Source organism: Oncorhynchus keta, chromosome 5 (genome assembly GCF_023373465.1).
Source record: "Oncorhynchus keta strain PuntledgeMale-10-30-2019 chromosome 5, Oket_V2, whole genome shotgun sequence".
Taxonomy (NCBI): Eukaryota; Metazoa; Chordata; class Actinopteri; order Salmoniformes; family Salmonidae; genus Oncorhynchus; species Oncorhynchus keta.
In genome coordinates, this window is record NC_068425.1 from 35,424,106 (window position 1) to 35,450,938 (window position 26,833).

The 26,833-nt window shown below is 43.0% G+C and overlaps 1 protein-coding gene across 1 annotated transcript; it reads right to left on the bottom strand.

The window, feature by feature from the left end:
* Nucleotides 1–259: 259 nt before the first annotated feature.
* LOC127930356 (protein kinase C alpha type-like) lies at nucleotides 260–26,211 on the bottom strand. Its single transcript, XM_052520028.1, has 7 exons — nucleotides 26,125–26,211; nucleotides 25,807–25,869; nucleotides 16,324–16,462; nucleotides 14,194–14,274; nucleotides 9,132–9,239; nucleotides 2,627–2,767; nucleotides 260–334 (listed from the first exon to the last, which is right to left on the bottom strand). Exons 1-7 carry the CDS (start codon nucleotides 26,196–26,198, stop codon nucleotides 260–262), a joined length of 681 nt encoding a protein of 226 aa, XP_052375988.1. The 5' UTR covers nucleotides 26,199–26,211.
* Between the last annotated feature and the right edge of the window lie 622 nt (nucleotides 26,212–26,833).

Genomic DNA, 26,833 nt, shown 5'->3' on the forward strand with positions numbered 1-26,833 from the left:
TATTAGTCTCTTTGAAAAAGGGACAATAGGGAATTGGTGGTCAATCTGAAGTGTTGCTGTCCCAGTCCCAGTCCACATGGCTCTCTTCTCCCCCTCTCTCCTCTCTCTCTCTCTTGCTCTCTCACCAACCTCTTTCTCTCTCTTCCTCCTCTCCCTGATCTATCCCCTCATACCACACTGTGAAGGAGGGAAGGGTGGATGAACTGTGGGTTGATGTAGGAGAAACCAGCGAAGTCGCTCTGGTCAATGTTGGCGATGACTAGCTGGTCTGGAGGGTCAACATGGGCTGGGTGCGTGTGAAGAACTTGTCAAAGTTTTCTGCTCCTTTGCCACCCTGTGTGGGTGTGTGAGAGAGAGGGGGGAGGTAGAGGGAGAGACAGAGACATGGCTGATATTAGGTGGTAAAGGAAGTGCATTATGTTGCCCACAGCAAGAGGATGTCTAGCTGTCACTTTTTGTGGGTGAATGATCTCATTACAACAGTATACTGTACCTCACGATACCTCCAGAATGATCTCATTATGACAGTATACTGTACCCCACGATACCCCCAGAATGATCTCATTATGACAGTATACTGTACCTCACGATACCTCCAGAATGATCTCATTATGACAGTATACTGTACCTCACGAAACCTCCAGACTGATCTCATTATGACAGTATACTGTACCTCACGATACCTCCAGAATGATCTCATTATGACAGTATACTGTACCTCAGAATACCTCCAGAATGATCTCATTATGACAGTATACTGCACCTCACGATACCTCCAGAATGATCTCATTATGACAGTATACTGTACCTCACGATACCTCCAGAATGATCTCATTATGACAGTATACTGTACCTCACGATACCTCCGGAATGATCTCATTATGACAGTATACTGTACCTCACGATACCTCCAGAATGATCTCATTATGACAGTATACTGTACCTCACGATACCTCCAGAATGATCTCATTATGACAGTATACTGTACCTCACGATACCTCCAGAATGATCTCATTATGACAGTATACTGTACCTCACGATACCTCCAGAATAAATTACCAGAATTAGCTCTGTTTGTATGTGAACCCACACTGATACATCTGCCATGAAGCAATGCGGTGGATATGGTGTGAGGGCTAGGAGGCTTTTAGAGGGCTATTTTAAACCTATGTATTCTTAAACCTCTGTAGGAGGGTTCGGTCACAAAGCCCCCACCCCGGCAAGTGTGTTTGTAGGAAAAGAAGGGGCTGTGATGGAGAGAAGTGGGATGGAGGGAGAGAGGGGTGGGTAGGGGTTGGGGTGTGGGTTTGGTCACAAAGCCCCCACACCTGGTTATGAGAGTGTGTTTAGCAATAGGAAGGGTGGCAAAGGAGGATGGTGGGATGGAGGGAGGGATGGAGGAGGGTAGATGGAGGCTGCAGCTGTGCTCCAGCAGTCTTTTAACCTCCCACAGTGACACATGGCTGCAGGCTCTCAGAGAGACACACACAGGCACGAACACACGGACGAACACACGGACGAACACACACACACACACACACACACACACACACACACACACACACACACACACACACACACACACACACACACACACACACACACACACACTAAGTGATGCCTACATTTCTACAGTGGCCAATTTAGTTATGGAAACAGACTCTCTAGTTTTACAACTCTTTAGAAATATGATACAAACCCCACTTATGAGTAATAGTGCACCTGAAGTGTGTGGCTTTGATGTTGTGCATCAGAGTGGTGAGTGGTCCTCTCCAGCCCTTTCCTGCAGTCAAATGACCAAATCGCCCTCTAGTGGCCTCATGGGTGGAATGTTATTCATATTGTTTAGAAACATATATTTTTTTTAAATGCAGAAAATGTTGTGTTTCTATGTCAAGCGGTTTTGTTATATTTCAGGTTCCTGTGATGTATATAAAGTGTAATATTGGGATTTGAACAAAAAATTGAAATACATTTCAACTCCATATCTGACATGGTACGGGTGTCTTCTTCATTTTAAGACCATAACCATGTGTGTGAGGTGTATACATTTCTTTCAAAGTAGATTTATTTAAGACTACCAAGAAACATTCCGTGTGACCCTGCTTTGGCCCACTGCATTAAAAGGTTAAAGTGCCAATACGTGTTTCCTACATCCACTTTTTGACTTTTAATTTCATGATATTTCCCCATTGATTCTTGAGGAATATAACTTATAAAACTCTCAAGAGCTTAGTTAAATGTTTTTACTCCATCAGAACCCAAAATATAAGCTTGTTTTACTCCTTTGTTTGTAAACAGAATCATTGTAAACAAACACTGTATCACCTCAAAACATGGTTAAAACTGTCATTTTGATATGATGGATGGTCAGTCTTTCTATCCATAGCTTTGTCTATGAATTTGAGAGTGGATACATTTCTCCAGCCCCATCTCTTACTGTAGCTATCAGTGGAGGGGTGACGCTTTGTAATGGTTTGAACTGAACATTTCCCTTTAAAGAGACTTGTTATGATAGCAGCCTGTGCATGTGGACAAAAGGGTCTCTTTCATCTGATCATAGACTTCCAATAACTTCTGGAATGACTCTAATAGCTGGGTAAGTCACGCACGCACACATACACACCGTTTTAGGCTTGAATGGCGGTTGGATCTCTCTGTTGGCGAGGCGGTCCCAGTCGATACGTCTGAAGAAGGCCTGCTCCCGGATGTCCCTCTCGCCCTCCAGACCACAGCCCAGACGCTTTGATGGGTGCTTGGTCATGAACTGGAGGGTGGGGGAAGTAAAGTGATGGGGGAGGGAGAGAGAGGGAGGGAGGGAGTGAGAGAGAAAGAGAGAGAGAAGCCCATAACTGAACATTATAGAAGCTACAATTGTATAGCCTCGACAACAGCAGTTCTTTATTACTGGTGGTCTGTTGTGTAGCTTCCCTTCAACTCTTAAAGCCACTCTATATTTCCCTTTCCAACAGCCTTCCTTAGTAACCTTATTTTGATCCATATTTTCATTATTCAGAATCCAGCCTAAAAATAGAAAGGGGAGGAAATTGCAAATGATGGTTATCGATAATATGTATTTAGCGCCTATTTTATTCAACTCCAAATTGTCTCATTTAATAATGATTTCATAGATCATATAGATTTAAAGGTGGAGGAGAGAAGGATTGAGGAGACGCGCCTCTGTTGTCACGACGACAATAGCATCAGATGATGAATTACTGTACATGTTCAGAAGCATGGACAGCAGGTGACATCATTCCTAAGTAACTGAACTGAAGACAGAACATCTAAATTGAATCTCTTCTGTGTGTAAATTGCTGCAAAATTCCAATTTCAATGGTACACTACCATTCAAAAGTTTGGGGTCACTTAGAAATGTCCTTGTTTTTTAAAGAAAACTCATTTTTTGTCCATTAAAATAACATCAAATTGATCAGAAATACAGTGTAGACATGTTAATGTTGTAAATGGCTAATGTAGTTGGAAACGGCTGATTTTTTAATGGAATATCTACATAGGCGTACAGAGGCCCATTATCAGCAACCATCTGTGTTCCAATGGCACGTTGTGTTAGCTAATCCAAGTTTATAATTTTAAAAGGCTAATTGATCACTAGAAAACCTTTTTGCAATTCTGTTAGCACAGCTGAAAACTGTTGTACTGATTAAAGAAGCAATAAAACTGTCCTTCTTTAGACTAGTTGAGTATCTGGAGCATCAGCATTTGTGGGTTCGATTACAGGCTCAAAATGCCCAGAAACAAAGCACTTTCTTCTGAAACTCATCAGTTTATTCTTGTTCTGAGAAATGAAAGTTATTCCATGCGAGAAATTGCCAAGAAACTGAAGATCTCGTACATCGCTGTGTACTAGTCCCTTCACAGAACAGCACAAACTGGCCCTAACCAGAATAGTTTCTCAAACTAGACACTAATGTACTTGTCCTCTTGCTCAGTTGTGCACCGGGGCCTCCCACTCCTCTTTCTATTCTGGTTAGGGCCAGTTCGTGCTGTTTTGTGAAAATTGAACAACAGTTCAGCTGTGCTAACAGAATTGCAAAGGGGTTTCTAATGATCAATTAGCCTTTTAAAATTATAAACTTGGATTAGCTAACACAACGTGCCATTGGAACACAGGAGTGATGGTTGCTGATAATGGGCCTCTGTACGCCTATGTAGATATTTCATTTAAAAAATCAGCCGTTTCCAACTACAATAGTCATTTACAACATTAACAATATATACACTGTATTTCTGATCAATTTGATGTTATTTTAATGGACAACAATGTGCTTTTCTTTCAAAAACAAGAACATTTCTAAGTGACCCCAAACTTTTGAATGATAGTGTATATAAGCATGGCCATCCACAGAAAGAAGAGGAAGACTATGTGACTTTGATACCAAGGAGACCAGGGATGGTGGCCCGCCAGGTGGCCCGCTTTTGTAGGAACTTAGTCAGCATCTCAACTTACTGTTGAGAGTTAAAATTTTAGAATGAAATGTGTTTGTGCATCAGCAGTTTGTTTCTTGTCATGTCAGTCACTGACAGTCACTCAATCAGCCCATGTCAGCAAACAAAATGAGATTGGTAAGTTAGTCTATCCAGCTATATTAACATGTAGTAATCATGGTCAAATTACCGACCGGGGGCCCTTATTCATTTTCATTACTGAAAACATTTCTCATCACCCTATGGCAAAACATGTGGAATTACAGGAAATTAGCTGTAAAATCACACATTTTTTCTCTCCACCCACTGCCAATGAAATTAGTTATAAAATTGCTAAAACTTCCCTCCGCCCCATGGGAAAATGTGTAGAAATGCAGCAAACTTTTCTCTACGTTCCATGGCAAAACTTTGTTGGGGGGGGCAACAAAATTTCACGTAGGGTCTGACTGCATGACTGGTTATGGATGTGGTTATGCAGATCCGTGATCATGATGAGTTCAGATTTTTTGTGGCCCTCACGCCTATCCAAGTTGCCCATCCCTGAAGTAGACCCCTAGAGAGAATCAGATGCTCACTAGATTAGAACAGGACTCTGTTTTAAATAGTTCAGAACACATCTTTGCTTCAACTCAATGGAATATAGTCATATGATAAGCATCCTTGTGACTGTAAGGGAATAAAACCAATTATTGAGAGTTGTGTCCATGTTGTGGATTTCAAGTTGAAATAAAAGCCTATTGGACAACACCCAGCTCTACGTATTGTATATCATTCTGTTTTTCAGTTGGAGCCTGCTATCCAGTTCCAAATCACATTGGCACGTTGTGTGGTGTCAAATATATATATATATATATATGTTGCCTCACAAGAATTGTGTAAAATGCTTTGTACATGAGTTGAACAACTTATATATAGGGTCATCGATGCCCAATTATAATGATGACCCCATATCTCCCAGTGAGTTACTGTAGGAGAGATGCAACCCAATATCTCCCAGTGAGTTACTGTAGGAGAGATACAACCCCATATCTCCCAGTGAGTTACTGTAGGAGAGATGCAACCCCATATCTCCCAGTGAGTTACTGTAGGAGAGATACAATCCCATATCTCCCAGTGAGTTACTGTAGGAGAGATACAACCCCATATCTCCCAGTGAGTTACTGTAGGAGAGATACAACCCCATATCTCCCAGTGAGTTACTGTAGGAGAGATGCAACCCCATATCTCCCAGTGAGTTACTGTAGGAGAGATACAACCCCATATCTCCCAGTGAGTTACTGTAGGAGAGATACAACCCCATATCTCCCAGTGAGTTACTGTAGGAGAGATACATCCCCATATCTCCCAGTGAGTTACTGTAGGAGAGATACAACCCCATATCTCCCAGTGAGTTACTGTAGGAGAGATGCAACCCAATATCTCCCAGTGAGTTACTGTAGGAGAGATGCAACCCCATATCTCCCAGTGAGTTACTGTAGGAGAGATACAACCCCATATCTCCCAGTGAGTTACTGTAGGAGAGATACAACCCCATATCTCCCAGTGAGTTACTGTAGGAGAGATACAACCCCATATATCCCAGTGAGTTACTGTAGGAGAGACACAACCCCATATCTCCCAGTGAGTTACTGCAGGAGAGATACAACCCCATATCTCCCAGTGAGTTACTGTAGGAGAGATACAACCCCATATCTCCCAGTGAGTTACTGTAGGAGAGATACAACCCCATATCTCCCAGTGAGTTACTGTAGGAGAGATACATCCCCATATCTCCCAGTGAGTTACTGTAGGAGAGATACAACCCCATATCTCCCAGTGAGTTACTGTAGGAGAGATGCAACCCCATATCTCCCAGTGAGTTACTGTAGGAGAGATACAACCCCATATCTCCCAGTGAGTTACTGTAGGAGAGATGCAACCCAATATCTCCCAGTGAGTTACTGTAGGAGAGATACAACCCAATATCTCCCAGTGAGTTACTGTAGGAGAGATACAACCCCATATCTCCCAGTGAGTTACTGTAGGAGAGATGCAACCCCATATCTCCCAGTGAGTTACTGTAGGAGAGATACAACCCCATATCTCCCAGTGAGTTACTGTAGGAGAGATGCAACCCAATATCTCCCAGTGAGTTACTGTAGGAGAGATACAATATCTCCCATATCTCCCAGTCCCAGTGAGTTACTGTAGGAGAGATACATCCCCATATCTCCCAGTGAGTTACTGTAGGAGAGATGCAACCCAATATCTCCCAGTGAGTTACTGTAGGAGAGATACAACCCCATATCTCCCAGTGAGTTACTGTAGGAGAGATACAACCCCATATCTCCCAGTGAGTTACTGTAGGAGAGATGCAACCCCATATCTCCCAGTGAGTTACTGTAGGAGAGATGCAACCCAATATCTCCCAGTGAGTTACTGTAGGAGAGATGCAACCCAATATCTCCCAGTGAGTTACTGTAGGAGAGATGCAACCCCATATCTCCCAGTGAGTTACTGTAGGAGAGATACATCCCCATATCTCCCAGTGAGTTACTGTAGGAGAGATACAACCCCATATCTCCCAGTGAGTTACTGTAGGAGAGATACATCCCCATATCTAACAAGGAGTTACTGTAGGAGAGATGCAACCCAATATCTCCCAGTGAGTTACTGTAGGAGAGATACAACCCAATATCTCCCAGTGAGTTACTGTAGGAGAGATACATCCCCATATCTAACAAGGAGTTACTGTAGGAGAGATGCAACCCAATATCTCCCAGTGAGTTACTGTAGGAGAGATACAACCCAATATCTCCCAGTGAGTTACTGTAGGAGAGATACATCCCCATATCTCCCAGTGAGTTACTGTAGGAGAGATACAACCCCATATCTCCCAGTGAGTTACTGTAGGAGAGATACAACCCCATATCTCCCAGTGAGTTACTGTAGGAGAGATACATCCCCATATCTCCCAGTGAGTTACCGTAGGAGAGATACATCCCCATATCTCCCAGTGAGTTACTGTAGGAGAGATACATCCCCATATCTAACAAGGAGTTACTGTAGGAGAGATGCAACCCAATATCTCCCAGTGAGTTACTGTAGGAGAGATGCAACCCAATATCTCCCAGTGAGTTACTGTAGGAGAGATACATCCCCATATCTCCCAGTGAGTTACTGCAGGAGAGATACAACCCCATATCTTCCAGTGAGTTACTGTAGGAGAGATGCAACCCAATATCTCCCAGTGAGTTACTGTAGGAGAGATACAACCCCATATCTCCCAGTGAGTTACTGTAGGAGAGATACATCCCCATATCTCCCAGTGAGTTACTGTAGGAGAGATACAACCCCATATCTCCCAGTGAGTTACTGTAGGAGAGATACATCCCAATATCTCCCAGTGAGTTACTGTAGGAGAGATGCAACCCCATATCTCCCAGTGAGTTACTGTAGGAGAGATGCAACCGCAATATCTCCCAGTGAGTTACTGTAGGAGAGATACAACCCCATATCTCCCAGTGAGTTACTGTAGGAGAGATGCAACCCCATATCTCCCAGTGAGTTACTGTAGGAGAGATACAACCCCATATCTCCCAGTGAGTTACTGTAGGAGAGATGCAACCCCATATCTCCCAGTGAGTTACTGTAGGAGAGATGCAACCCAATATCTCCCAGTGAGTTACTGTAGGAGAGATGCAACCCCATATCTCCCAGTGAGTTACTGCAGGAGAGATACAACCCCATATCTCCCAGTGAGTTACTGTAGGAGAGATACAACCCCATATCTCCCAGTGAGTTACTGCAGGAGAGATACATCCCCATATCTCCCAGTGATTTACTGTAGGAGAGATGCAACCCCATATCTCCCAGTGAGTTACTGTAGGAGAGATGCAACCCCATATCTCCCAGTGAGTTACTGTAGGAGAGATACAACCCCATATCTCCCAGTGAGTTACTGTAGGAGAGATACAACCCCATATCTCCCAGTGAGTTACTGTAGGAGAGATGCAACCCCATATCTCCCAGTGAGTTACTGTAGGAGAGATACAACCCCATATCTCCCAGTGAGTTACTGTAGGAGAGATACAACCCCATATCTCCCAGTGAGTTACTGTAGGAGAGATACAACCCCATATGTCCCAGTGAGTTACTGTAGGAGAGATGCAACCCCATATCTCCCAGTGAGTTACTGTAGGAGAGATACAACCCCATATCTCCCAGTGAGTTACTGTAGGAGAGATACAACCCCATATCTCCCAGTGAGTTACTGTAGGAGAGATGCAACCCCATATCTCCCAGTGAGTTACTGTAGGAGAGATACAACCCCATATCTCCCAGTGAGTTACTGTAGGAGAGATGCAACCCCATATCTCCCAGTGAGTTACTGTAGGAGAGATACAACCCCATATCTCCCAGTGAGTTACTGTAGGAAAGACACAACCCCATATCTCCCAGTGAGTTACTGTAGGAGAGATACAACCCCATATCTCCCAGTGAGTTACTGTAGGAGAGATACAACCCCATATCTCCCAGTGAGTTACTGTAGGAGAGATACAACCCCATATCTCCCAGTTAGTTACTGTAGGAGAGATACAACCCCATATCTCCCAGTGAGTTACTGTAGGAGAGATACAACCCCATATCTCCCAGTGAGTTACTGTAGGAGAGACACAACCCCATATCTCCCAGCTACTTACTCCCTTGCAGATGACGACAGCCTCCTTAGACATGGACTTGGGGTAGGACACGTTGTGCTCCATGATGGACTGGAACAACTCATCTTCATCCTCTCCATCGAACGGCGGCTTCAGGGAAACAACATACACACGTCATTCATTGATACAGTTGACAACCAAAATGTACACACGAGTGAGGGTCCACATTTTACTGCAATTTGCTTACTGAAGGTCCACATTTGTAGCAACATGGTTATAGTCGATAAGATATGAAAATACGTTTACTGTACATGCAGTGCTTATGGTATACTTACAGTATATCTTTAAAAAGGACAAATAGCCAAAGAAATGTGACCAATCATGTATTTTGTCAATCCCCTTGTCTTTGTGATCTTACACAGCGCGATACCACAGCTTTGTGTGTTCGTTACAAAGAGGGACCGGACCAGCCACCACTCTGAGGTGGAATAAAACAGAGGACAGTTGGGAACTCAGCCCTAAAAACCCAGCAGCCACTCAGAACCAACCTGTGGTTCTAATTTCTCTCTCTGTGTGTGTGTGTGAGTTCCTTTAATGTTCCCCTGTGAAGTCTTTCATCTGTCATAGAAGTCATTGGTGTACAGTGGGTTCATATTGGCAATAGATGCCAGCCATAGTTCTCTACCATCTGTTCAGATTTTCCCATCAGAATGCAATGACATGCTTTGCCCTGTTATTGAGTGCTACTGTGACAACAACACCATTAGCACACTCTGCCAACCCGGATGTCCTAGCCGTGTCTGAATCCTGGATAAGGAAGACCACCAAAAACCCTGAAATTTCCATCCTTAACTGTAACTGTGATATAATCTCCTGCAGAGATAGCCTGCAGAGTTCTGTCTTACTACCCAGGTCTGTACTCACTGCCTCATTGCCTGCATCCGTAATGGGTCTGCGGTCAAATGACCACCCATCATCACTGTCAAACGCTCCCTAAAACACTTCAGCAAGCAGGCCTTTCTAATCGACCTGGCCCGGGTATCCTGGAAGGATATTGACCTCATCCTGTCTGTAGAGGATGCCTGGTTATTCTTTAAAAGTGCCTTCCTCACCATCTTAAATAAGCATGCCCCATTCAAAAAATGTAGAACCAGGAACAGATATATAGCCATATATAGTCATATAGCCCTTGGTTCTCTCCAGACCTGACTGCCCTTGACCAGCATAAAAACATCCTGTGGCGTACTGCGTTAGCATCAAACAGCCCCTGTGATATGCAACTTTTCAGGGAAGTTAGGAACAAATATACACAGGAAATTGGGAAAGATAAGGCTTTTTCAAGCAGAAATTTGCATCCTGTAGCACAAACTCAAAAACATTCTGCGACACTGTAAAGTCCATGGAGAATAAGAGCACCTCCTCCCAGGTGCCCACTGCCCACGAGGCTAGGAAACACTGTCACCAACAATACATCCACTATAATTGAGAATTTCAATAAGCATTTCTCTACGGCTGGCCATGCTTTCCACCTGACTACCCCCACCCCGATCAACAGCCCTCCACCCCCCCCCACAGAAACTCACCCAAGCCTCCCCCACTTCTCCTTCACCCAAATCCAGATAGCTGATGTTCTGAAGGAGCTGCAAAATCTGGACCCCTACAAATCAGCCGGGCTAGACAATATGGACCATCTCTTTCTAAAACAATCTGTCAAAATTGTTGCAACCCCTATTACTAGCCTGTTCAACCTCTCTTTCGTATCGTCTGAGATTCCCATAGATTGGAAGGCTGCCGCGATCATCCCCCTCTTCAAAGGGGGAGACACTCTAGACCCAAACTGCTACAGACCTATATCTATTCTACCTTGCCTTTCTAAGGTCTTCGAAAGCCAAGTTAACAAACTGATTACCGACCATTTCGAATCCCACCGTACCTTGTCCGCTATGCAAACTGGTTTCAGAGCTGGTCATGGGTGCACCTCAGCCATGCTCAAAGTCCTAAACGATATCATAACTGCCATCGATTAGAGACATCACTGTGCAGCCGTATTCATCGACCTGGTTAAGGCTTTCGACTCTGTCAATCACAACATTCTTATTGGCAGACTCAATAGCCTTGGTTTCTCAAATGACTGCCTTGCCTGGTTAACCAACTAACTCTCTGATAGAGTTCAGTGTGTCAAATTGGCAGTCTCTATGGGGGTGCCACAGGGTTCAATTTTCGGGCAGACTCTTTTCTATATATACATCAATGATGTCGCTCTTGCTGCTGGCGAGCTGAGATAAGGGGGGACTTTACCTAGCAGGGTCTTGTAGATGACCTGGAGCCATATATATATATAGGCTATAGCAGGGGTGTCAAAGTCAAATGGACGGAGGGCCAAATAAAAAATTTAGCTACAAGCCGAGGGCCGGACTGTTCGAATGTTCATTGAAAAATTTTTAAATGACGCATATAGTCTAGTGAACCTAATTGAACCTACTGAAAACCTAACAAATATATTCCAATATGATCAGATAAATAAAGCAATATTTTCTTATGGCTCTGTCAGTAATCTTTAATTTTCAACAGACACAAAAGACAAATTTCCTTTATATAAAAATCCCCATAACATGAACATTAAATGAAAGAAACCGGTATTCAAGGCACCATCAGTAGCCTATATTTTCTATTTTAGCAAAAGTGGGCTAAATTTACTTCAAAGAAAAAAACAATAATAGCAATTTTCTATCATCCACTCAACTGAAATATTTTTAAAATATAATTGGATTGAAATACAATAAAATAAAGTGCAAAAATCTATTAATCAAAACAACACTTTGTTTAAGGAGAAGTAACATGCAGTGAAAACAAATATTAAACTTTAACTTTTAAACTTGAACTGAGTAAAAACTCTAAATATGTGATTGCACAGTAATGTTCACTTGTTTGAGGTTGAGGGTGATACTTGGTGGTGTCCCATCTTTTCCACAAGTTCATCAATGTTCGGGGTAAGGCTCTGAGCTGAGGAAATCCTCAGAATTGAGTGGAGGTGTTCAGCAGTAAGTCGACTTCTGTGTGATGTTTTGTTCAAGTTCATCAAAGAAAACAGTTGTTCACACAGGTATGTGCTGCCAAACATAGACAACGTTTGAGCAGCCTGGATGCGCAGCTGGGGCATTGTGTCGGGGAGGAAACGGGCGAACTCCGCAGCACCCACTGCCGCATATTTTGCCCTCAGTGCATCATTGCATTGGAGGTCAATCAACTCCATTTGGAGGTTTGGTGGTGAGCTTTCCACGTCAACAGCAAATGGGTTACCGAGCAGTTCCAACCTGCTTTTTTGTGCTTCAAAGTCAGCAAATCGGCGTCGAAAGTCAGCGGCAAGCATACCTATTTTATCAGCCAACTGTGCGCTCGGGAACGCACTGGTAGAGAGCTTCTCTTTCATGGTCTGGCAGCTGGGAAAGTGGCTCAAATTTTCTTTCCGCATCTGCGTCTCCCACAGAGTCAGTTTGGTTTTAAATGCCTTCACTGTACTGTACATATCAGAGATGACACGATCCCGACCCTGCAGCTGCAAGTTCATTGCATTCAGATGACTCGTAATGTCACACAGAAAAGCCATTTCACACAGAAACATTTCGTCTCGGAGTTGTGTTGTGTCTTTCCCTTTGCTGTCCAAGAACAGACAAATCTCCTCACGAAGCTCGAAACATCTTTGAAGCACCTTTCCCTGGCTTAGCCATCGCACCTCTGTGTGATAAGGCAAATCACCATGCTCCGTTTCTAACTCCGTCAGAAATGCCTTGAACTGGCGGTGATTCAAACCTTTGGCTCTGATAAAGTTAACTGTGCGTGATGATGCTCATTACATGCTCCATTTTCAAGGCTTTACCGCACAACGCTTCCTGGTGTATGATACAATGATAAGCTGTCAGCTCACCTGTCGCGTTTTCCTCTTGCATCTTTTCCCGTATCTTCGCCACCAGTCCGCTCCTGTGTCCACACATCGCAGGTGCTCCGTCGGTTGTCAAACCCACGAGTTTTTCCCAAGGCAGCTCCATCTCATTTACACATCTTGACACCTCTTCATACAAATCATGCCCCGTAGTTGTGCCATGCATAGGACGTAAAGCCAAAAACTCCTCTGTCACGCTTAGGCTGGAGTCCACTCCGCGGATGAAAATTGACAACTGGGCAATGTCAGAAATGTCGGTGCTCTCATCCACAGCCAAGGAATATGCAATGAAATCTTTTCCCTTTTCACAAGCTGCTCTTTTAGATTGATGGACAACTGGTCTACTCTCTCGGCAATGGTGTTTCTGCTCAGACTCACATTTAAAAAGAGTTGCCTTTTTTCTGGGCAAACTTCGTCACAAACTTTAATCATGCAGTTTTTGATGAAATCCCCCTCCGTAAATGGCCGGGCTGATTTAGCGATCTCTTCTGCCAAAATAAAACTGGCCTTGACAGCAGCCTGGCCTTGTGATTTGGCTTTTTTGAACAGAGCCTGTCGAGATTTGAGGCCTCGTTTTAATTCCTCTGCCTTTTGTAGCCTTTGTTCCATGTCCATATTCTTGTTTTTGTCCGCGTGTTTCGTTTCATAATGTCGTCTCAGATTATACTCTTTCAGTACCGCCACACTTTCTCCACACAGAAGACACACAGGTTTTCCAGCTACCTCCGTGAACAAATACTCCGACTCCCACCTTGTTTGAAACCCCGGTTCTCAGTGTCCACCTTCCGTTTTGCCATTTTTGATGGGTATCTGAAAGTTAATTTTACTGTGATGCTGACAACTGCTGTGCCAATAAATATTGAAATGAAGCAGCCTACTGCTCGGTGCGTCACCGTTGCATTGTGGGAAATGTAGTATTGGTGCGTGTAAAAGATCTGCGGGCTGCCGGCTTGCTGCGGTCTGCGGGCCGGGTTCTAATAATAAATCAAGATCATCCCAGGGGCCGTAAAAAACCTTCTCGCGGGCCGGATGTGGCCCGCGGGCCTTGACTCTGACATATGTGGGCTATAGGATGCTGTGAAATATGGACTCAGCATAACATGAGGCCACATTTGATCTATTGAACAATAGACTTCCATCTGACAAATATACCACTGCACGTACCTGTCCTGCTAGCATCTCGTAGAGGAGAACCCCATAAGCCCACCAGTCCACTGATTTCCCATAGGGCTGATATGCAATGATCTGTCAGGAGAGAGGAGAGAAAGGTGAAAGAGCCACATTACATTAATAATATACTGCTGGAAGCCCAACCCAAACACACCCACTATTCCATTGTGGGACCAGCATGTGGGAACCACTGCAACCCATGTGATTTTCATATTTACCCAGGTTTGCTCTGCCTGCAATTTCAGTCAAGGACAGTTACTCTGCTCTGAGCTACTTTAACAGCAGTAGCAGCACATAGGATTGTTCTCTTCTAAACTTCCACCACACCACCCACCATTATTACAGTGGGCTATGTATATCTGCCATAACAAAGGACTATTTTCCTACCATCCAATTTACCAGTCTACATGTCCACCCACACACATTGTACAGAAACACACAGAAGCTCTTGCGCCCGCACACACACACACACACTCACTTGGATGCATAAACAAGCATGCACACACACACACACCGGTCACCCCCTCAAGCAGACAAGACAGGAAGTAGCTCTACTGCCTGTCACCCCCTCAATCAGACAAGACAGGAAGCAGCTCTACCGCCAAACACAGGGACATGTATGAGCATGTGCTGTATGGGCATCCATTCCTCGTTACAGTAACGAGAAGTGACAGGTCTATAATGTCGCTCCAGGTCCCTCTCCGAGCCTCAGGCACAGAATGAAATAGAACACTATTTATATTATATTGTATCTTTATGGCCGGAGTAACCACATGGTCATATTATACCCGTGTGAGAGGACAGACTACTGAGAGACTTGAGGCTTGAACTTACACTGAGACAACATGACCATTATATTCTTCTCTGTTGCCTTTAGATATAGATTTCAATATAGAAAACAGGTAAATAAAAGGTGTCTGAAAAGTGCTCAGATTCAAAGTCCATTCATTGAATAGACACCTCAACCTCAGGTCCACCCACCATGGAAACCCAGAGATAGAAACAGGGCTATCCCCACCTCCTACCTTTGGGTTGCTACAGTCCCTCATGAGTCACTACAGATAGTGAGGCAGGAGCGGATCAGACACACACACACACACACACACACACACACACACACACACACACACACACACACACACACACACACACACACACACACACACACACACACACACACACACACACACACACACACACACACACACACACACACACACACACACACACACACACACACACACACACAGGGGATCTACTGGTGGACATCTATTAAAGAGATTACCCAGTACTTTTGTATACTTTTTAGCCAGTAGTTCTGAAAGTAGAACTCAGGAGCCAAAAGTGGTCCCCAGAAATGGTGTACTATGTCACATATGTGACCGACCGCCTCGATTCGGTCCTTTAGCTCTGCTCTTCTTTGTCTAGGATTCACATGTGAGGCCATGTAGTAGACATACACTATATCAAATCAAATTCATGTTTATTTGTCACATGCACAGGATACAGAAGGTGTAAACGGTACAGTGAAGTGGTACAGCCTCTCTGGAATGTTTCCGTTCATGACCCCTTATCTCTGGTCCTCGGCATCCTCACCCATACCCCTTCATTTCTTCCCTCCTGTCCCCCTCAGTCTCCCCCCTCAGTCTCCCCCCTCAGTCTCTCCCCCTCAGTCTCTCCCACTCAGTTTCTCCCCCTCAGTCTATCCCCCTCAGTCTATCCCCCTCAGTCTATCCCCCTCAGTCTATCCCCCTCAGTCTCTCCCACTCAGTTTCTCCCCTCAGTCTATCCACCTCAGTCTATCCCCCTCAGTCTATCCCCTCAGTCTATCCCCTCAGTCTCTCCCACTCAGTCTATCCCCCTCAGTCTATCCACCTCAGTCTATCCCCCTCAGTCTATCCCCCTCAGTCTATCCCCCTCAGTCTCTCCCACTCAGTCTCTCTCCCTCAGTCTCTCTCCTAAGTCTCTTCCACTCAGTCTCTACTTTCAGTCTCTCCTACTCAGTCTCTCCCTTCAGTCTCCCCCATCAATCTCTCCCCATCAGTCTCCCCCATCAATCTCTCCCCATCAGTCTCTCCCCTCAATCTTTCGCAGTCCCCCCCCCGTGCCCCCCGTGGTCCTCACCTCTGGGGCGATATAGTCGGGGGTACCACAGAAGGTGCGTGTGACCATGCCTTCATACATGTTCTCCTTACACATGCCAAAGTCAGCTATCTTAATGTGGCCCTCATTGTCCAGCATCACGTTGTCCAATTTGAGGTCCCTGTGATAGAGGGATCAAAGAAAGGAGGAGAGATAAAGAGCAAGAGAGACATAAACAGAGAGAAAGACAGAGAGTTGGAGAGACAGTGAAAGAGATATTATTATTTATTTTTTATTTTACTAGGCAAGTCAGTTAAGAACAAATTCTTATTTACAATGACGGCCTAAGAACAGTGGGTTAACTGCCAGTTCAGGGGCAGAACGACAGATTTGTACCATGTCAGCTCGGTTACTAGTCCAACGCTCTACTGTCCTTTAGTCCCACTAGGCTATATCACTGTCCTTTAGTCCCCTGCCCCCGGGGTAGCCTAGTGTTTAGAGATTAGTGTTGAGGTGTGGAAGGAAGGTGTTTGAGTAAGCTGTCATTTGATTACGGAGCTGGCGTGTTGTTGACTGTTTTTATTATTACTGTTTGTTCTTTCTGAAGGAGGCAGAAGATCAGAGGGAGGCTGAAAACATTTGAAAAACATAAATATTTTGCCTTAAATTATCCTGTTTTTCTGTCCCTCAACACGCATTCAACACACTAAAACACTACAACAGACAATCATTCTTTGCCCTCTAATCAGCTGTGGTCCTACAGCAGCCCGCCTCTTTTCACCATTCCTTCGCTTCTACCTTCGTTTCTGCCGTCTTTCTTCTCCTTTGCCTGTTCATTTGCTTTCGCTCTGCGTTTTATATTAGTCCTTTAGTCCTGTGTCTTATATCACTGTCCTTTAGTCCTGTGTCTTATATCACTGTCCTTTAGTCCTGTGTCTTATATCACTGTCCTTTAGTCCTGTGTCTTATATCACTGTCCTTTAGTCCTGTGTCTTATATCACTGTCCTTTAGTCCTGTGTCTTATATCACTGTCCTTTAGTCCTGTGTCTTTTAGTCCTGTGTCTTATATCACTTATATCACTGTCCTTTAGTCCTGTGTCTTATATCACTGTCCTTTAGTCCTGTGTCTTATATCACTGTCCTTTAGTCCTGTGTCTTATATCACTGTGTTTTAGTCCTGTGTCTTATATCACTGTCCTTTAGTCCTGTGTCTTATATCACTGTCCTTTAGTCCTGTGTCTTATATCACTGTCCTTTGTGTCTTATATCACTGTGTTTTAGTCCTGTGTCTTATATCACTGTGTTTTAGTCCTGTGTCTTATATCACTGTCCTTTAGTCCTGTGTCTTATATCACTGTCCTTTAGTCCTGTGTCTTATATCACTGTCCTTTAGTCCTGTGTCTTATATCACTGTCCTTTAGTCCTGTGTCTTATATCACTGTGTTTTAGTCCTGTGTCTTATATCACTGTCCTTTAGTCCTGTGTCTTATATCACTGTCCTTTAGTCCTGTGTCTTATATCACTGTGTTTTAGTCCTGTGTCTTATATCACTGTCCTTTAGTCCTGTGTCTTATATCACTGTCCTTTAGTCCTGTGTCTTATATCACTGTCCTTTAGTCCTGTGTCTTATATCACTGTGTTTTAGTCCTGTGTCTTATATCACTGTGTTTTAGTCCTGTGTCTTATATCACTGTCCTTTAGTCCTGTGTCTTATATCACTGTCCTTTAGTCCTGTGTCTTATATCACTGTCCTTTAGTCCTGTGTCTTATATCACTGTGTTTTAGTCCTGTGTCTTATATCACTGTCCTTTAGTCCTGTGTCTTATATCACTGTCCTTTAGTCCTGTGTCTTATATCACTGTCCTTTAGTCCTGTGTCTTATATCACTGTCCTTTAGTCCTGTGTCTTATATCACTGTCCTTTAGTCCTGTGTCTTATATCACTGTCCTTTAGCCCTGTGTCTTATATCACTGTCCTTTAGTCCTGTGTCTTATATCACTGTCCTTTAGTCCTGTGTCTTATATCACTGTCCTTTAGTCCTGTGTCTTATATCACTGTCCTTTAGTCCTGTGTCTTATATCACTGTCCTTTAGTCCTGTGTCTTATATCACTGTCCTTTAGTCCTGTGTCTTATATCACTGTCCTTTAGTCCTTAGTCTTATATCACTGTCCTTTGTCTTATATCACTGTCCTTTAGTCCTGTGTCTTATATCACTGTCCTTTAGTCCTGTGTCTTATATCACTGTGTCTTATATCACTGTCCTTTAGTCCTGTGTCTTATATCACTGTCCTTTAGTCCTGTGTCTTATATCACTGTCCTTTAGTCCTGTGTCTTATATCACTGTGTTTTAGTCCTGTGTCTTATATCACTGTCCTTTAGTCCTGTGTCTTATATCACTGTCCTTTAGTCCTGTGTCTTATATCACTGTCCTTTAGCCCTGTGTCTTATATCACTGTCCTTTAGTCCTGTGTCTTATATCACTGTGTTTTAGTCCTGTGTCTTATATCACTGTCCTTTAGTCCTGTGTCTTATATCACTGTCCTTTAGTCCTGTGTCTTATATCACTGTCCTTTAGTCCTGTGTCTTATATCACTGTCCTTTAGTCCTGTGTCTTATATCACTGTCCTTTAGTCCTGTGTCTTATATCACTGTCCTTTAGTCCTGTGTCTTATATCACTGTCCTTTAGCCCTGTGTCTTATATCACTGTGTTTTAGTCCTGTGTCTTATATCACTGTGTTTTAGTCCTGTGTCTTATATCACTGTCCTTTAGTGTCTTATATCACTGTCCTTTAGTCCTGTGTCTTATATCACTGTCCTTTAGTCCTGTGTCTTATATCACTGTGTTTTAGTCCTGTGTCTTATATCACTGTCCTTTAGTCCTGTGTCTTATATCACTGTCCTTTAGTCTTATATCCTGTTTTTTAGTCCTGTGTCTTATATCACTGTCCTTTAGTCCTGTGTCTTATATACTGTCCTTTAGTCCTGTGTCTTATATCACTGTCCTTTAGTCCTGTGTCTTATATCACTGTCCTTTAGTCCTGTGTCTTATATCACTGTCCTTTAGTCCTGTGTCTTATATCACTGTCCTTTAGTCCTGTGTCTTATATCACTGTCCTTTAGCCCTGTGTCTTATATCACTGTCCTTTAGTCCTGTGTCTTATTACTGTGTTTTAGTCCTGTGTCTTATACTGTCCTTTAGTCCTGTGTCTTATATCACTGTCCTTTAGTCCTGTGTCTTATATCACTGTCCTTTAGTCCTGTGTCTTATATCACTGTGTTTTAGTCCTGTGTCTTATATCACTGTCCTTTAGTCCTGTGTCTTATATCACTGTCCTTTAGTCCTGTGTCTTATATCACTGTCCTTTAGCCCTGTGTCTTATATCACTGTCCTTTAGTCCTGTGTCTTATATCACTGTCCTTTAGTCCTGTCTTATATCACTGTCCTTTAGTCCTGTCTTATATCACTGTCCTTTAGTCCTGTGTCTTATATCACTGTCCTTTAGTCCTGTGTCTTATATCACTGTCCTTTAGTCCTGTGTCTTATATCACTGTGTTTTAGTCCTGTGTCTTATATCACTGTCCTTTAGTCCTGTGTCTTATATCACTGTTTTAGTCCTGTGTCTTATATCACTGTCCTTTAGTCCTGTGTCTTATATCACTGTCCTTTTAGTCCTGTGTCTTATATCACTGTCTGTGTCTTATATCACTGTGTTTTAGTCCTGTGTCTTCACTGTGTTTTAGTCCTGTGTCTTATATCACTGTCCTTTAGTCCTGTGTCTTATATCACTGTCCTTTAGTCCTGTGTCTTATATCACTGTCCTTTAGTCCTGTGTCTTATATCACTGTGTTTTAGTCCTGTGTCTTATATCACTGTCCTTTAGTCCTGTGTCTTATATCACTGTCCTTTAGTCCTGTGTCTTATATCACTGTCCTTTAGTCCTGTGTCTTATATCACTGTCCTTTAGTCCTGTGTCTTATATCACTGTCCTTTAGTCCTGTGTCTTATATCACTGTCCTTTAGTCCTGTGTCTTATATCACTGTCCTTTAGTCCTGTGTCTTATATCACTGTCCTTTAGCCCTGTGTCTTATATCACTGTCCTTTAGTCCTGTGTCTTTATCATCACTGTGTCTTATATCACTGTCCTTTAGTCCTGTGTCTTATATCACTGTCCTTTAGTCCTGTCTGTGTCTTATATCACTGTGTTTTAGTCCTGTGTCTTATATCACTGTCCTTTAGTCCTGTGTCTTATATCACTGTCCTTTAGTCCTGTGTCTTATATCTTTAGTCCTGTGTCTTATATCACTGTCCTTTAGTCCTGTGTCTTATATCACTGTCCTTTGTCTTATATCACTGTCCTTTAGTCCTGTGTCTTATATCACTGTCCTTTAGTCCTGTGTCTTATATCACTGTCCTTTAGTCCTGTGTCTTATATCACTGTGTTTTAGTCCTGTGTCTTATATCACTGTGTTTTAGTCCTGTGTCTTATATCACTGTCCTTTAGTCCTGTGTCTTATATCACTGTCCTTTAGTCCTGTGTCTTATATCACTGTCCTTTAGTCCTGTGTCTTATATCACTGTCCTTTAGTCCTGTGTCTTATATCACTGTGTTTTAGTCCTGTGTTTTATATCACTGTCTTTAGTCCTGTGTCTTATATTTTAGTCCTGTGTCTTATATCACTGTGTTTTCCTGTGTTTTATATCACTGTGTTTTAGCCCTGTGTCTTATATCACTGTGTTTTAGTCCTGTGTCTTATATCACTGTCCTTTAGTCCTGTGTCTTTATATGTTTTACTGTGTTTTATATCCTGTGTTTTAGTCCTGTGTCTTATATCACTGTGTTTTAGCACAGTGTCTTATATACTGTGTTTTAGTCCTGTGTCTTATATCAGTCGTTTTAGTCTTATATCCTGTCCTTTAGTGGTCTTATATCACTGTCCTTTAGTCCTGTGTCTTATATCACTGTCCTTTAGTCAAGTTCAAATCACCCTTTAGCTGACTTATAAGGTACTTTAGTCCCTGTGTCTTATATCTGTCTTATATCCTGTGTTTTGAACAGGCAGTTACTGTCCTTTAGTCCTGTGTCTTATATCACTGTGTTTAGTCCTGTTCCTAGTGCCGTCTTGAAAATAAGAATTTGTTCTTAACTGACTTTGCCTGTGTCTTATATAAAGGTTAAAAATCCTGTGGCTGGGAAAGAATTTAGTCCTGTGTCTTAGTCTTGTTTTTCAGATACAGCTACTTAATGAATGCAGCCTCAGGTATATGGTTTAGCCCAGTTTATATAGAGTCAAGCACTGTGTAGTCCTGTTCAGCGTTGGGCTGTCCTGGAGGAATATATGCGCCCCTGTGATTATATCATCTAAGAGAATTCTCTTGGTAGATAATGTGGATGACATTTAGTTGTGAGGAATTCTAAGCCTTCAGGTGAACAGAAGGACTTATTGAGTTCCTAGTAATGTGGATGATCACTTTATGATCACACCACATCTCGTTAATCATAAGGCATACCCCCACCCTGCAAACAAGCTAAGCGTCAGTATAGAGACAAAGTAGAGGCGCTTATATCACGGTTCAGACAAAGAGGTATGTGGCAGGGTCTACAGTCAATCACAGATTATAAAAGAAAACCAGCCCCATCGCGTGACCAGGATGTCTTGCTCCTAGACAGACTAAACAACTTCTTTGCTCGCTTTGAGGACAATACAGTGCCACTGACAAGGCCCGCTACCAAAACCTGTGGACTCTCCTTCACTGCAGCTGACGTGAGTAAAACATTTAAATGTGTTAACCCTCGCAAGGCTGCAGGCCCAGACGGCATCCCCAGCCACGTCTTCAGAGCATCGTCAGACCAGCTGGCTGGTGTGTTTACGGACATATTCAATCAATCCCTATCCCAGTCTGCTGTTCCCACATGCTTCAAGAGGGCCACCATTGTTCCTGTTCTCAAGAAAGCTACGGTAACTGAGCTAAACGACTACCGCCCGTAGCACTCACTTCCGTCATCATGAAGTGGGCAAACTACCTGCCCTCCAGGACACCTACACCACCCGATGTTACAGGAAGGCCATAAAGATCCATCCTGGACATCAACCAGTCCCGAGCCACTGCCTGTTCACCCCGCTATCATCCAGAAGGCGAGGTCAGTACAGGTGCATCAAAGCTGGGACCGAGAGACTGAAAACAGCTTCTATCTCACTGGGCATCAGACTGTTAAACAGCCACCACTAACATTGAGTGGCTGCTGCCATACACACTGACACTGACTCAACTCCCAGCCACTTTAATAATGGGAATTGATGGGAAATGATGTAAATATATCACTAGCCACTTTAAACAATGCTACCTTATATAATGTTACTTACCCTACATTATTCATCTCATATATCATACGTATATACTGTACTCTATATCATCGACTGCATCCTTATGTAATACATGTATCACTAGCCACTTTAACTATGCCTTTACTTTGTTTATATACTGTGTTTTATCTCATATGTATATACTGTGTCTCGATACCATCTACTGTATCTTGCCTATGCTGCTCTGTACCATCACTCATTCATATATCTTTATGTACATATTCTTTATCCCCTTACACTGTGTATAAGACAGTAGTTTTGGAATTGTTAGTTAGATTACTTGTTGGTTATTACTACATTGTCGGAACTAGAAGCTGTCCTTTACAAGCATTTCGCTACACTCGCATTAACATCTGCTAACCATGTGTATGTGACAAATACAATTAGATTTGATTTGATCTGATTTGAGACTAGTCAAGGACCATATCACCTCCACCCTACCTGACACCCTAGACCCACTCCAATTTGCTTACCGCCCCAATAGGTCCACAGACTGACGCAATCGTAGCCCCACACTGCACACTGCCCTAACCCATCTGGACAAGAGGAATACCTATGTGAGAATGCTGTTCATCGACTACAGCTCAGCATTTAACACCATAGTACCCTCCAAACTCATCATCAAGCTCGATACCCTGGGTCTCAACCCCGCCCTGTGCAACTGGGTACTGGACTTCCTGACGGGCCACCCCCAGGTGGTGAGGGTCTTAACAACCCTGCTGATCCGCTGGGGTGGAGATGTATATACTGTACTCTATACCATCTACTCCATCTTGCCTTGTCCTGTTCTGTACCATCACTCATTCATGTGTTTTTTATGTAAATATTCTTCAGTCCCTTTACACCTGTGTGTATAAGATAGTTGTTGTGGAATTGTTAGGTTAGATTACTCGTTGGTTATTACTGCATTGTCGGAACTAGAAGCACAAGCATTTCGCTACAGTCGCATTAACATCTGCTAATCAGTATGTGACAAATCAAATTTGATTTGATTTGATAGAGATAAAACATGGCTTTCTCTTTCTCTCTCTCTTTGAACCTCTCATTCCATATCTCTACCTCTATATTCTCCCCCTTTACATCTGTCTTTCCTTTCTTCATAACTAATTATCTCTTACTATTGCTTTTGTCTCCATTCTCTAACTCTTTCCCTGTAGCCTACAGTATTCTCCATGTACAGTATCTAAGTACAGTTGAAGTCCAAAGTTTACATACACCTTAGCCAAATACATTTACATTTTCACACTCCTGACAATTAATCCTAGTAAAAATGTCCTGTTACAGGCCAGTTAGGATCACCACTTTATTTTAAGAATGTGAAATGTCAGAATAATAGTAGAGAGAATAATTTATTTGAGCTTTTATTTTTTTCATCACATTCCCAGTGGGTCAGATGTTTACATACACTCAATTAGTATTTGGTAGCATTGCCTTTAAATGGTTTAACTTGGGTCAAATGTTTCAGGTAGCCTTCCACAACCTTCCCACAATAAGTTGGGTGAATTCTGGCAGAGCTGGTGTAACTGAGTCAGGTTTGTAGGCCTTCTTGCTCACACATGCTTTCAGTTCTGCCCACAAATATTCTATAGAATTTGAGGTCATGGCTTTGTGATGGCCACTCCAATACCTTGCCTTTATGGTCCTTAAGCCATTTTACCACAACTTTGGAAGTTTGCTTGGGGTCATTGTCCAGTTGGAAGACCCATTTGCAACCAAGCTTTAACTTCCTGACTGATATCTTGTGATGTTGCTTCAATATGTCCACATACTTTTCCATCCTCATCCTCCGATGCCATCTATTTTGTGAAGTGCACCAGTCCCTCCTGCAGCAAAGCACCCCACAACATGATGCTGTCACCCTGTGCTTCACATATGGGATGGTGTTATTCGGCTTGCAATCCTCCCCTTTTCCCTCCAAACATTATGATGGTCATTATGGCCAAACAGTTCTGTTTGTTTCATCAGACCAGAGGATATTTCTCCAAAAAGTACGATCTTTGCCCCCATGTGCAGTTGCAAACCGTAGTCTGGCTTTTTTTATGGTGGTTTTGGAGCAGTGGCTTCTTCCTTGCTGAGTTGCCTTTCAGGTTATGTTGATATGGGACTCGTTTTACTGTGGATATAGATACTTTTGTACCTGTTTGCTCCAGCATCTTCACAAGGTCCTTTGCTGTTGTTCTGGGATTGATTTGCACTTTCGACCCAGGTAAGTTGGTTCTCTAGCAGACAGAACATGTCTCCTTCCTGAGCGGTGTGACGGCTGCGTGGTCCCATACTATTGTTTGTACAGATGAACGTGGTACCTTCAGGCATTTGGAAATTGCTCCCAAGGATGAACCAGACTTGTGGAGGTCTCCAATTTTTTTCTGAGGTCTTGGCTGATTTCTTTTGATTTCCCCACGATGTCAAGCAAAGAGGCACTGAGTTTGAAGGTAGGCTTTGAAATACATCCACAGCAACACCTCCAATTGACTCAAACGATGTGAATTAGCCTATCATAAGCTTCTAAAGCCATGACATCATTTTCTGTAATTTTCCAAGCTGTTTAAAGGCACAGTCAACTTTGTGTATGTAGACTTCTGACCCACTGGAATTGTGATACAGTGAATTATAAGTTAAATAATCTGTCTGTAAACAATTGTTGGAAAAATTACTTTTGTCATGCACAAAGTAGATGTCCTAACTGACTTGCCAAAACTATAGTTTGTTAACAAGACATTTGTGGAGTGGTTGGAGTTGTAATGACTCCAACCTAAGTGTATGTAAACTTCCAACTTCAACTGTACATCTCTTAGCCTTGGCTCTTCCTTTCTCTCTTTCTTTATCTTCCCTGTACTTCTCCTTCCTTTATCTCAATACCTCCATAATGAGTCTCTCAGTCTGTATTTATAGAACCTTCTAAGCCAACTTTTTCAGCATGCAGATATAATTAAGATACAGCTATTATAAACAAGCCAGGCAAAGTTGCAGCTCAATACTCAGCTTTCACAAACAGCAGTTACTCCCTGTGTCACCACCGTTTCTCAAGAACACTGTAGTTGTCCCTGATGTGTTTTGTATTTCAGTGTGGGACTAATTCTACACTACACCGGATAAGGAAATCCCCCAAACCAGTGTAGAGATGAATATGGTTCCTCCAGGGAGACTTTCACACCCACCTGTATACAACACCCTTTCTGTGCAGGAAGAACAGGCCCACAGCGATCTCTGCAGCATAGAACCTACAATGACAACAACATGATCACTTAGAAACATGGAAAAGCATGTAGATATCTGAAAAGTGTGATGATTTTTCAAAACAGTAGATGTTACAGAAAGGTATAATACCAGGTTGATAATACAGTACATCCAATTACAGAGAGCTGACTTTGAGGATATAGATGCTGTGCACTATTGACTTTAAACCTGTCTTATAGGTGAGCTAGGTCTATATGTATGGCTGGGGCTATAGCCAGTGACAACAGACTGTGACTTACACTGCCTGTGGCTCCTTGAACTTGCCCACACGCTGAATGTGGTACATGAGGTCCCCTCCATTAATATACTCCATCACAAAGTACAGACGATCCTAGGAGAGATGACAGAGATGGAGAGAGATAGAGATGACAGATGGAGCGAGGGAGAGAGAGAGAGAGTCATCAACATCAAACAAACCTTCACAAAAGCTGAAAGGCAGGATGTAGTGTTTATAGAACACCTCTGTAGTGACTGACCCACAGCCTCCTATTAATACCTGTACTACCTGACCCACAGCCTCCTATTAATACCTGTGCTACCTGACCCAAAGCCTATTAATACCTGTACTACCTGACCCACAGCCTCCTATTAATACCTGTACTACCTGACCCACAGCCTCCTATTAATACCTGTACTACCTGACCCACAGCCTCCTATTAATACCTGTACTACCTGACCCACAGCCTCCTATTAATACCTGTACTACCTGACCTACAGCCTCCTATTAATACCTGTACTACCTGACCCACAGCCTCCTATTAATACCTGTACTACCTGACCCACAGCCTCCTATTAATACCTGTACTACCTGAACCACAGGCTCCTATTAATACCTGTACTACCTGACCCACAGCCTCCTATTAATACCTGTACTACCTGACCAACAGCCTCCTATTAATACCTGTACTACCTGACCCACAGCCTCCTATTAATACCTGTACTACCTGA